Source organism: Myotis myotis, unplaced genomic scaffold (genome assembly GCF_014108235.1).
Source record: "Myotis myotis isolate mMyoMyo1 unplaced genomic scaffold, mMyoMyo1.p scaffold_m19_p_18, whole genome shotgun sequence".
Lineage (NCBI taxonomy): Eukaryota > Metazoa > Chordata > Mammalia > Chiroptera > Vespertilionidae > Myotis > Myotis myotis.
The window spans coordinates 8,050,378-8,064,082 of record NW_023416322.1 but is presented as its reverse complement, the minus strand read 5'-3'; the positions used below and the strand labels follow the sequence as shown (position 1 = coordinate 8,064,082).

Sequence of the window (13,705 nt, the reverse complement as noted above, 5' to 3'; positions counted from 1 at the left end):
TCTCTCAAGTCTTAGAACATTTACCATAGCCTAACAAAATATTAAACTCAGAGGGTTAGTTCCATTTATTGTGTGTGTGTGTGTGTGTGTGTGTGTGTGTGTGTGTGTGTGTCCCTAACGCCTAGAGGCAGACTTTTGAGCAGCATTCGCCTAGAAGGAACAATTCTGGAGAAAATGCTTCAGGTTCCTCTGACACCTTTCCTTGTCCTCCCAATGGGAGGAATAATTCATCTGATTATATAAGAAAGCCTGACATTTCCTGGGCCTTCTCTCTCGTGGGAAAAAGTGTTAAAAGTCACTATTCTCTGTAAAGTTCAATTTTGGCTGCCAAGTCATATCCCCTAGTATTTTAAGGTTATTGGTTGTTTCAAATTCAACAAAGCACCATCATTTAAATATTTAATAAATAAGGAGAAGAAAGCAATAATGGCTTAAAGATGTTTGCGAGTCTGGTTTAAGCTAGTTCAGACTTGAATTCTAGTTCAGGCTCTGTGACTTTGAGCAGATCTCTGACCTCTGGTCTCCTGTGCAATATAAAAGAGGTTGAGTATAATCCCAGTTTTTAAAATCACCAACTTTAACAAAACTTAGCCTCTAGAAATTAAATGTGATGCTAAATAAAGGAAACTCATTTTATTGCCTATACCTGGAAAACCCCTTTCTTTAAGGCCAAGACTTCCAAAAAAGTGTGGTCTGCGGCCCACTGTGCCAGCTTCCAGGAACACCTGTGCAAATGGAAATCCGTGGCCCAGACCAAAGGGTCAGTGTGTATGTGTGTGATTTGAGGAAGGGGACGGGGGAGAGGGTGTTTGCATGAGCTCATCTTTTAAAACAAGTCATGTAGGTGATTCTTAAGATCCTTACATTTGGTAATTCTAAGGCCTTGCTCTTCAAACTGACATCCTGGTAACCCTGGGCATAGACCAAGATTTTTTCCATGGGAAAAGTAGATAGGGAATATCTATACGAAAATCAAGTTAAAGATTTTTAATTACCATATGTACAGTTCAAAGATTTATATGCTCAGATAAAGGCTGTTCAGATCTAACATTTCCCTTTAATACTTTCCTTTTCACCATCACCACACTCCCTATTTTCAAAAGACTGCCTCTCACACACCTAGAATTTTCCTATGGGGCACTGCCTCACAATGCTCCTAAAAAACCAACAACACAAGGACAAAAAGCATACCAAAAAACTCAGAACTCTCAAAAGAGGACAGAGTACAGTAAAGAAAGCTATAAGAATTCTAGCCTTATCTTTCTATCTCGGAACTGTAATGGAGAAGGTTGTGCCAGAAGTGTATGTTAATAAATTTAATTAAAAAGTCAAACATTTTTTGACTGAAAGTTAAGTCTGATTTGGCTCATTAACTGTGAGAACAGGCTTTGCCCGTTTATATGTCAGAACATTTTCTACAAATTCCATCAACTCCATCTGCAGCTCCAAGTCTTTGATAAAAATCTTTAAAGCACATACACCATGTACTGGATAGTATGTCCTCTGAAAGTACTTAAAACATTTAAATATACTTTTATTGATTTCAGAGAGAGGGAGAAGGAGAGATCGAAGCCATCAATGATGAGAGAATCATTGATTGGCTGCCTCCTGCATGCCCCCTACTGGAGATTGAGGCCACAACCCAGGCATGTACCCTTGACTAGAATCGAACCCGGAACCTTTCAGTCCACAGGCGAATTCTCTATCCAGAGCCTAACCAGCTAGGGCAAAAATTTATTCTTAAAATTCAGATGTCCAATGAAACATGTGCCCAAAGGAAAACTAATCTAGGGTGAGAGCCATGAAGTGGTAGGACTGCCTGGAAAGGGGCACAGGGAATATTCTAAGGTGACAGGTGTTCTTCTAGAGCTTGGTTTGGGTAGTTACATGTCTACAGAAGGGAACACTATTGTTCACTAGTTATACCTCAATTTTCAAAATGTGCAAAAGATTACATATACTTGCAAAATTATTTTAGGGGTCTGTTAGCAAAAAATGTTTGATAGCATTATTCTCAGCACACATGGAAGAAATCTGTTTCCTAAGACTTGTCTTTTGGCTTCTCTGAACCAAGCAGCCTGATTGCCAACACTATATAACTTGACTAATTGGGTTTTTTCCCATTGTTAGCTTTGCTATATTTCTAATAGCCACCTGGGTTTAGATGCCTAAGAACATTCCTTAACAGGATACTAGACTTACGGAAAGATGGATCACTTCATAAATTATATATGCAACCACTATGCCATACACCTGAAGCTAATATAATATTGAATGTCAACTGTAATTGAATTAAAAATGAACATTCCCAAACAGAAAATAATAGAAAATAAAATTAACTAAAGAAATTTTCAGGTAAGTAAATAAATGAATATATTTTTGTTTGTACTGATAGTTGCTCCCTCTTAGACCCTAATTTTTTTTTAACCTCACCCAAGGATTTAAAAAAAAAATTTTTTTTTAATTGATTTCAGAGAGAAGAAGGGAGAGGGAGAAAGAGAAATATCAATAATGAGAAGGGTTGAGCCCACAACCCAGGCATGTGCCCTAACCAGGAATTGAATTGTGACCTCCTGGTACATGGGTTGAAGCTCAACCACTGAGCTACACCGGCTGGGTGAGGATTTTTTTTTTTTTTTTTTAATTATTGATTATAGAAAGAAAGAAGCGGGAGAGAAACAAGGATTGGTTTCCTCCTGTATGCGTACCAGCTAGGGATTGAACCCGCCACCTGAGAATATGTCCTGATCAGGAATTGAACCCAAGATCCTTCGGTGCACAGGATGGCATCCAATCAACTGAGCCACACCAACCAGGGCCCAGATCCTCAGCTCTGAAGGGAGATGAAGTGATTAATGTATCTTTTTATGCTGAGTCCCCATATTAATAGTCTAGTTCTAAAGAACTCATTCTCAATTTCCATATATTTACAAGCAAAAATGTTCTGAAACATGACGTTTACATGAATAAATAATGCGTCAGACTGAACAAAGATGCTTAAGACTGACGTTTTGAATACATGACCCTGTTAATATTGTTAAAATTCACCGCTTCACAGCTATGCTATAAAAACCCTAATAACCAAATGAATCTCTTTCTTGCACGCAGGGCATGAAGCCCCAGTCTTCTTTAATCTTCTGGCACACTGAAAACAAGTGACAAGATGGCTCGTCCTTCCATGAATAATGTTCCCGTCTCGTGGTCTTTTCTCACACACCCTGCATGGCTTCAGAAGATTCCGGCAATCCTCCATGCTTCCTGTCTCTGTTCTCTGCTGGAAAAGGTTAGCTGATTGTTCTCCCATGCTTGACACAGTCTCTTGACTTTCAGAGCTGTGAGCCAAATCCAAGAACTCCACAGAGTTGCAGGGATCCAAGAGTTTGGGGTTTTCTTCTTTTTTGTATGCATCTTTAGGTATAACAACTGGAGCTGATATGGTTCTGCGGCAATCGGGGATATCAATTCCTTCATTATCCTTCTCTTCGGGTATGGCAGTGATATCAGACGTGGAGAGAGAATGCGTTAACTTAGAACAATCTGAATACCAATCCTTCCTTAAGGCCCAGCACCGAAAACAGTACCTCTTGCTTGGAGAGTTAAATTTCTTGCACTCAGTGCACTGCCACTCATCCTACAAAGGGAAGTGCAGCCAATTAATACTCAGTGGGGAACATGACTGAGAAAAAGGGAGGGTGGGCCAAACTTCATCATTTCACTAAGCTAATGAGAGCACAGCCAGTCCACACCACAGGTCTAGCCTAGAATTAAAATACATTGTACAGCCACTCTGATAGTGACACAATTGCCAATTCAAGCCAAAATTTAATATAGCAATCTTTTTTAAAAGTTAAATTAATTATTTTGGCTTTTTAGTATGAATGGAATTTACACTGTTTGCTTTTCTGCTTTCTTTTTAGGTCATTTCTCTTTTTACAACTAACACTTATGTTGAGAGGCTAAAGAATGAAGAGATACTACTGTCATTCTTTTCTACTATTTAAGAAATGTTATAAAATCTGGCAAAAAAGCTACAATTATGATTTAGAAACCACTAACTTATTTATTCAAGCTTTCTCACTGCTCTCAGGATCTTAGGTAGCTAACTGTATGCCTAAATCACACCCTCAAAAAATGAATGTTCTTAAAAAAAAAAAGAATGTTCCTGTTGTTGAATGCCAAGTAAGTTTTTCCTAGTTCTCCATATTAAAATTAAGAGATACTAGAGCTCAATAAATTTTACGTGACTTGCTTAATTCAAAGGTAGCTACCTGGAACAAGTCCAGATATTTAATGTGATCATGGCCTGGCTTTCACAGGATCAATGATTTGACTGACTTGACTGCTTTCAGAATGAAAATCAATCAAGCACTTCAAGTTTAGAAGTTATAACTCAATTGCCAAGCCCAAGAAGCAGGGACATGACCATTTGTTAAACTGGGATGTTCACAGAAAGCCTCAAAACATTCTTGTGCCAGCTGAAGATCCTCAGCTCTCGTATGAGTACTACACAAATACTCAAAGGAACGTCATAAAGATTTGGAATTCGTAACTGATGATGTATCACAGTCTAATTGGCATCTTTTCTTTTCTAGTAGTACATAAAATAATAGGGTTTGTTAAAGTCAATGTCATCTTTGATTTGATAAAATACGGTCTATTTGCTTAATAGGTTTTCTTGGTCTAAACAGCCATAGAAGTCTGATGAAGATGGAAACACTTACCCTGCTACCTGTATTACGGTCAAGAACACTTAACGGATCAATATATTCCACTTTATTACCTAGCTATGCACAGATAATTTGCAATGAATTACCATAATGGTCAACCAGTGGTGGGGTGGGAGTGGGAGAGGGATCAACACCAGAGACAACCTAAAATTTTTCCTATCCTCAAGCAGTGAAAAGTAAAATCAACCTCCTTATCCTTCCCTTACCACCCCTCTTTTTTCTAGTGAGTTAGCTGAGGGGAACACTAAACCGAAAATGGGGACCTAGCATGAAAACAGAAAAGTAAGGAACACATTTGAGTCTAAACATTATTTGTTAATTGGTGACAAATCCATAATTATTACCTAAAAGCTTAATACTAAATCATTTATTAGCCCTCAATTAATATAAACCTGTGTGGAAACAGCCTTTCCATTTCTTTTTAAGAAAACATTAAAAATATAATTTTTATACCAACAAAAAATTTTAGATAGCTTCTAAGTCTGTCTATGGCAATGCAGAGGTGTTAGTGGGAAAAGCAGTGCAGTACTATTCTGAATAACTGTACCCACTGCATCGGGTCCAAACAGTTTTTATCGCAGGGAGAAAGGCACACAGAGAGGCATTTAAGTCATCCCTTTTCAAGGTAAGAAGATAGATCAACTCATCTCTTCTCAAATTCCAATAAAAACCTCTAAGAAAATGTAAAGAAACCAACATCTCGTAACACCCAGGAAAGGTAAACAAAAATGGGGGAAACAGCATTCTTCACAGTGAACTGCTGGAACATTCCCATCTCAGACTAGAGAATCGTACCTCAGAGGCAACCTCTACATCAGTATCATCACATATGGACGTAGAGTCCTCAAGGTCATCGCTTTTTCCCACTTCAGTCACCTGTGACAGCAAAGATATCTCATTAGTAAGGTTTACCTGTTTCACATGAATTTATTACCTGAGAACAGAAAAGATGAAAGAGCTTCAATTTAAAGCTCACATCCTGCCTCCATCATTAACACTTTAAAAGGAGATAGCTTAAATATGAGGCCAAAAATGATTCTGTACACACCTAACACCAAGAGGATTACCAAATATCTTCTGCATTCAGAAGGAAGAGGATGCCCAAGTTACGACTTTAAAAAAAAAAAAAAAGCCCTGACTGGGATGCCTCAGCTGCTGCATGTCATCCTGTGCACTGAAAGGTTGCTGGTTTGACTCCAAGTCAGGGCACATGCTGGGGTTGTGGACTCGATCCCCGGCCGGAGGCAGCTGATCAATCAATTTCTCTCTCTCTTCAAAAATCAATTAAAAAATCTTAAAAAAAAAAAAAAAACATTATTAGAGAAGAAAAGTCACAAATTATTAAATGTGGAAATTTATCTTGGGAATCTAAGTAGGCACTATAAAAGCAGTGTATAAAATAAATTTAGTTGTGAAAAATAAAAACAAAGTATTTTAAAATGTTATTCTTCATATTCAAAAGTACAACTAGTTATGTAATGCTCTAGCTGTCCTATAAAAACATGCCTACAGACCAGAAACAAAAAGAAATGTGGGAAGTGGCTTCTAAATTTTAAAATTTAGAATTTAAAATTCTAAAAATTAAAAACTTAGTTTTATGACACAGTATGTGGAACAAAAACCAATTATAATACAATTATGACCTTCTGTATAGCAACTTTGTCACAATAGTTTAACTATTTTAAGTCCCATCTCTCTACAAAAGTTTCCAAATGTCAACTTTGTCTTCATGCTAGCCACCTGCATTCTCCTCTAATGCTACCCATATAACTAGTCTAAGAGAACCCAACCATCTATCTGCCCACCACAAACATACAGAACAACCCCTTCAGGAACCCATATTACTATGAAAATCTCTTAGATTAAAAGAATGATCCGCCCTAGTCGGTTTGGCTCAGTGGATAGAGCGTCGGCCTGCGGACTGAAGGGTCCCAGGTTCAATTCCAGTCAAGGGCACATACCCGGGTTGCCTGCTCAATCCCCAGTAGGGGGTGTGCAGGAGGCAGCCAATCAATGATTCTCTCTTATCATTGATATTTCTCTCTCTTCCTCTTCCTTCCTCTCTGAAATCAATAAAATACATATATATATATATATATATATATATATATATATATATATATATATACACACACATATGACTGATCCAATATAGTTCTGTTTTTGCTCTATTTATTCAGTGGATATTTACAGAGACTCTTGGCCATGTCAGGCACTGGGACCTGCTTCCCAATTTTTAAAAAAATATATATTTTATTGATTTTTTACAGAGAGGAAGGGAGAGGGATAGAGAGTTAGAAACATCGATGAGGGAGAAACATCGATCAGCTGCCTCCTGCACACCTCCCACTGGGGATGTGCCCCCAACCAAGATACATGCCCTTGACCAGAATCGAACCTGGGACCTTTCAGTCTGCAGGTTAGGGCTGCTTCCCAATTTATTTGGAGACTTGAACGCACGCTTGTATGACTCTTCATCTTGGTGTACTCCCACTATGCACTCAGAATTCTAGCTCCCTCTTTCCCCCTATTTAAAATCCATAATGGAAAAACTCATCTATTTCCCTTTGGGTATAAAATGGTTATGAAAGCTATTGACACATCCAAGAAATACGAATTTTTTTTTCTCTCTACAGGCTGTTGTGGCCATTTAGAACCTTGTACTGTTAGCAACACAAAGTCTCCACAAGAAAAAAACTATAGAATGAGAAACTAGGCAAGCAGGAAAAGGGTAGATTATTGCTTTTAACAAAGGATGAGCTTTACCCATGGAGTCCTAGCCTATTTTTAAGGCAGCCTTGGTTAATTGAGTGTGAATCCTAAAATTAGATATAGAAAAATACTAAGTAAGAAAGGGAGTGGGTGGGGTGATTATGTGAGTCAGCTGTTGTATAAAGCGGAATAGAATAGATCTCGTCACCAGATATGAATAGAATATACTACACACACATAAATACAACCAATGTGAAATATTTCCACAACATACCATTTTGTCTCTCACTTTCCCTACTTCTTCACTTGTTTGTTCAACATCAGCAGCTTCAACTTTTATTCCAGCATCAAACTGCTCTGATACTGACTCATTCAAAAAACACACGTCATCTGTCGTATCTGAAACAATTACAGTACCTATATCCTAACAGAAAAAACAAACGAGGTTTTGTAGTCAGAGGCTTATCAGAGACATTGAACCAACATAAATGAACCCAAAACTCAATGTCCTCACATATCCCCAAACACCCAGCCTTTCTCCAATGGACATCAATTCATTCAACAAATACCTACTGTGTAAAAGCTAATGGATATACAGATGCCTGGTAAGAAATTTTGTTTTTCTTTTTAATTTTGAGAATATGTTTATTAAAGCTGAGGACAGTTGGAATTTTGTATTTTAACAATAAATCAAGTATAACATCTGAGAAACAGTATTGAAGAGTCTAAAACAGCCGTGGGCAAACTACGGCCCACGGGCCGGATCCAGCCCATTTGAAATGAATAAAACTAAAAAACAAAAAGACCGTACCCTTTTATGTAATGATGTTTACTTTGAATTTATACTAGTTCACACAAACACTCCATCCATGCTTTTGTTCCGGCCCTCCGGTCCAGTTTAAGAACCCATTGTGGCCCTCGAGTCAAAAAGTTTGCCCATCCCTGGTCTAAAAGCTAAAGACTCATAGTTGTTCAAGTAAATAGAATCCATTCTCTGCATTCCTTTCCCTAAGTGGCACTCTGAGAACCTAGCAAACATCCTATTAATTGTAAGATATCCCTCCTTTAATGGTCAATGTTTAATGAAGAAAAATGAGAAATACTGACTCAAACCTTCTCACTGCTTTCTTAAACAACTTTAAATATAACTTTCTTTCTGCATTCAACTGTGGACATTTATGACATGCTCTTCTATAATATTCCTATGAAAGAACTTATTATTTTGCCATTATATGTCCATTCATTTACTGAAGAAATACTACCTGAACAACTATGATGTGTCAACTATTTGGCAATAGAGTGGTTAATATTAAAGCCCTGGACTTACATGTCAGTGGGGATAAACAGTCAATACACGCATAAACACGATAAAATAATCATTTTACAAAGTGAGAAGTGCAATGGAGAATATAAAATAGATAAAGGAGCAGAATGACAATGGCTTAAATTGTGGTATGACAATGGAAGTAATAAGAAGTGGTTGGCTAGGTTTTGGATGTTTGGATGTTGTGGCATATGACAGAGAAAGAAATCAACCAAATGCTACTGTTTTCAAAAGAAAAAAAGAAGTTTCTCTTCAAACATGAAATTTACCTGATTTGTCTGTAAATCAGTTGAGCCATTACTTCTAGGTGTGTAACTGTTTCTCAAATTTCCTAAAAACCACCATGGCCAGCCAGCTACATCCCACTCCTCAAGCCCGAGGTCCAGCCTAGATGTCTCGTCTACAGAAGTCAAATGAAAAGTATAACTATGTACACAAGCCTTAAGCATCAAAAGACTCTTTATAATACTTACAATCTCTTTATAAGTAAAAAGTCACTCCTGCTCCCAGTAAGGACGAATCAGAAACCAAATACCTGTCTCGGTTGCAGAGCTCACATCTACTCTCCTGTTTAGACTTTATTAGCTATTTCAGAGTTAAGGTATCTAAAATTTACAAATACTGCAAACCCAAAATACATTAAAGCCCCACATATTTCAGGTAGAAGATCCTGTGCCCTACATCTAAATGACACGCAAGGCAGTTACTAACATATGTTTGTTGCTACCACATGAAATTCTTTTCTTTCTTTGCCATCATGCAATCTTTTCTGTGCTTTACTTGTTTCCTACTTTCTTCCTCTCCTCTATCTCTTCTTCCACTGTACTAGACATACCAATGGCGGCCACAGGTGTTTCAATGTGCTGAGGTACATACATATGGTTTAAAAGATTTCTGCAATAATGGGCCCCTGCTAGAATAAAAGTTTACCCTATCTACTTACAAATTATGTTGATCCTGCCTATCAAAAGGTATTATCTGTGCTCAGGGAAACTTCAACTATCTTTTTACTTTCTCTTTGCTGAAGTTACCAAAAACCAAACTCCTAAAACAAATATTAAAGTTATCTTCACCTTCAAGCTCTATAACTTCTTCTGCAGGGAAAGGAAAGAGGCCATTCTTTCCACATATAAATATTTTGTCCTCTCTACCTATACATCTCCCTAAAAATACTAAGCTATTTGTTCTCAAAACTTACATCAAAACTACATACAGTCTCTTGGATTTGGCTGTTCTTATGTTTTAAAAAGCCTTCTAAGTTGAAAATAAGCAAACACCTGCATTTAAAGAAACAAAATTCTACATTAATGCCACAGACTGAAATAAGCTCCAAGGCTATAGGTAGCCCAATATTCAGTTTACACTGAAATGAAATTTGGGAAAATACAGAAATTGATTCAGTTTTAATGTAAACATTTAAAACAATTTCAACAGCATAACTTTCCTGCCACTGCTCCAAATGTGAGCCTAGACTAGAAACCATCATGATATAAGTGCCTTTGAGGAATTTTTTATTTTATACATTTTTGCAGAAAATAATTTAGGGAATATTTTTTAAATAGGGCTTGGGAAAACTTCCAATATATCACTAATTTAACTTAACCATACCACATCTGTATGTATGGCAAAGATATGATTACTACCACCCAAGGGCAAAGGAATTACCAGGTTTCTATGTCTCATTCTTGGCTCTGAGATAGTCAGTATATTTTATCATTTTTGCAAACTTCAAAAATCTATGAAAATTTGCACCAAGCAAACAAATCAAAATAAAAATTCTAATGGGTACCAAGATTTAAAAGACCAAAGTAGCCCTAACTGGTTTGGCTCAGTGGATAGAGCCTGCGGACTCAGGGGTCCCAGGTTCGATTCTGGTCAAGGACATGTATCTTCGTTGCGGGCACATCTCCAGTGGGGAGTGTGCAGGAGGCAGCTGATCTTCTCTCTCATCGATGTTTCTAACTCTATCCCTCTCCCTTCCTCTCTGTAAAAAGTCAATAAAATATATATTAAACAAATAAAAGACCAAGGTAGCTAAGTGACCAGGTGGCAGACTGCTAAGTGTAGCCATCTTCGCTTAGCTTACCAGCTAAAGGAAGGGTCTGCGCCAGCCCAGTCACCTGGGTTGCTAAGAGCACGGCCATCCTCTTCACAGTTAACAACAGTGACAGTTTTTAAAGAAAAAGATTTTCAAAAAAGAATGAGGAAGAAGTATGACATATGTACCTCCTACTTCACATGAAGAGACAGCATTTTATTTTTTATTTCTCTATATAATGGTATTAATTATAGCCAGTGCTTAATTTGGATAGATGTCATTCCTAGAAGTTATCAACAGAAAAGTCTACATAGCTTTAACCCAAACGTACCTTCTCTGGAATGCGTGCATTTGTTCTGTGAGGTAGGCAGTGTGGGAATATTGCCTTCTTCAGCACTTTTCCTGGAACTGGGACTTGCCTCCGCGTTTTGCTGAAAAGAAGGGAAAGGCGCCTATCAGTGCAATGGAAATGACTGAGACCAGGGGATGCAGCAGTTCCTTTCTGGCTCACCAGTTAGTGTGCCACACAATGGGTTACACACAAGAAAGAGAACTCGCATTCACCACAGTCATCAAATAAAGGCAACATCTCAACCCATTGTGAGCAGAGCTAAGACAATCGCAAACCTGGGGGGAGAAAAAAAATCTCTGCGCAAAAGACCAAAATGTACTGTTAAAAATAAATGATCAACATAAACCCTTTAGCCTATTACATAATTAGGCATAATTCAGAAAACATGTGAAATCCTCACCATATACCAAGATGATCATAAGGTTTTCCCAGGTTTGGGGAAGCTTTAAGAATTGGCCTGACGTGAACTGAATTGCAACAAGCCTGTTAAAATCTAATAAAAGCAGTTTCCTCCAACACCTATGAATGTCCATTGTCACACACACACAAGCGCACACACAAAGAAGATGCAACTGGAAGAACTGAAGATCAGAAGTGCTACATCCCAAAGAAAGATTCAGAGACTGGAACTCTGTTATGGACAGAACAGAGAATTTTCACTCTGTCCCTGGTCTGTGAACTCCCAAGAACCTTTATTAAATTCTTCCACTCAGCAAGAGGTCTTGGGAGTCCAAGATCCATAGGTACAGAGAAGGGGCCACTCTGTACAACAAAAAAAGTCACCATGTGGTGATTTTACCTTCAGGTGGTCTTGACTTGGAATATCCAGATTTTGATCCTGTGCGATAGCGAGAGTCTGAGCAGCATCTGGATAGCAAGTAAAACAAAAGGAAAACCTTCCCTGGTAATAGCCATTCTTCCCACACAGAAAGGGCCTCAGCAAACAACCCTGGAGCCAGGTTTGGTCCCTAGAGAAGTACCTTTCCATGTTGGTTTAACAGGGCTCTCATCCAAAAGAAATGGAAAAATCAAAATTGGTAAAAACCACAAAAGCCAAAACAGGCTATATTCAAGATATATTACAAAATATAATCTGGGGGAAATGAAAGATAACCAAAAAAATGTCCTTCCATAGCAAGCTTTCAAATTTTAATATGAAAAGTGATTTCAGGAGGAAATAATGGTGCCTATTTTTATCATCTCTTCCTATAGGTATTTTATTACCAAATTTGCCTAAGTTGTAAACAACAAAAAGAAAAGGACTAGCTTTTTCATTTAATTTTTATTTTCAAATGTTAAAAAGTTATAAAGGGTAATGAAATCCGAAAGTCTGGAATTTCTCACTTGCTTCATAACACAATAGCATCTTCATGTAAACTCACATTCTAAATGTCAATGATTTCACAATTTAAATTCCCAACACCTGAATATAGATTAGGTTTTTTTTAATCAACAAGTCTTATTTTTCCCAGTTACTATAAACATTTCCTAGGAAGGACAAGGAAGCAGAGAAAATTTTTCTCAAGACCAATAAAAAGAAAGAAAGGAAACTATAACCTAAGAGAAATTCTTAGATAGTCTGAAAAAAATGTATTTCAAGGACTTGGAAATTTTCAAGCAGAACAAAAATGAAAGCTTAGCTTCAGAGAATTTAATAATCTGGACCACTCAGAGGCTATGCATAACTGAGATGCTTATATGTAAGCCTATCACGGATTGGGTTCATCAGCTACTATCAGGTCCAGAGATCTTATGGAAAATAATCCTCCTCTAAATAGACTGGCAGAGAAGACAGATCCTACAATTGGTCTCACAATTCAGTTGTTTTGCACAAAACATTTTCAAAATTGTAATTATAAAGAGCATTATTTCTAGAAGTACTGTTACAAACAGAGATACTGAGAAGTTTAAGAGACAGCATTTTCTGACCACAGTGGTCCTCAAAGCTCAGTTAGCATACAACACAGATGAAGCACTTCTTTACTGCCATTTGATTACTATCATTTATATTCTAAAGCCTTATTCAGTTACAACAATTAGGAGTAAAAAAGAAGTTATCTGAGAAAACTATAATATACATAGGAATTCTTAAATGCAAAGTTTGTCATATAAAATTCATTTTATCAGGATGCATGTGGAAATTTGGAGAAATGGTTTGTTTATAAAGAACCACCATCATTTTAAATAATATTTTCCTCAGCCATCAAAATAAAGCATGTAGCTCATTTGCAAAGGTGTAAAATAGGTATATGGAAAGCACTTGTCTCATTTGTCCTTTCATATAAAACAGCACAGGTGACCCATTTTACAAAGATCAACCACAGGTACTAACCCAAGTGCAAACCAGAAAGACAAAGTTACTTGTACTGTGATTCTATAAGGTCTAGATAAAGAGTATAAGGAACTCTCTATAGTATTTTTGCAGTATTTTTGTAGGTGAAATTATTCCAAAGTGACAAGATGAAAAATAAGATGTTTTACAGATTTAATGTTCAGAGAAAAAATGTTTTTAAAAAATTGATTGGAGCAAATTCTATTATAAGCAAGGATTA

At 37.2% G+C, this 13,705-nt stretch overlaps 1 protein-coding gene across 10 annotated transcripts in view; it reads right to left on the bottom strand.

The window, feature by feature from the left end:
- Positions 1-2,624: 2,624 nt before the first annotated feature.
- The window catches only part of MDM4 (MDM4 regulator of p53), a 30,146-nt gene continuing 19,065 nt past the window's right edge, over positions 2,625-13,705 (bottom strand). For 2 of the 10 annotated variants that reach the window (XM_036343042.1, XM_036343043.1), the window contains exons 6-11: positions 11,953-12,020; positions 11,133-11,232; positions 9,033-9,163; positions 7,714-7,863; positions 5,523-5,603; positions 2,625-3,631 (exon numbers count right to left, since the gene is read on the bottom strand). In XM_036343042.1, the coding sequence (XP_036198935.1) occupies positions 3,059-3,631; positions 5,523-5,603; positions 7,714-7,863; positions 9,033-9,163; positions 11,133-11,232; positions 11,953-12,020 (1,103 nt within the window). In that variant the 3' untranslated portion in view covers positions 2,625-3,058. Of the gene's footprint in view, positions 3,632-5,522; positions 5,604-7,713; positions 7,864-9,032; positions 9,164-10,002; positions 10,041-11,132; positions 11,233-11,952; positions 12,021-13,705 lie in introns of those variants that run through there. The other 8 variants (XM_036343045.1, XM_036343044.1, XM_036343046.1 and 5 more) reach the window with 8 other exon arrangements.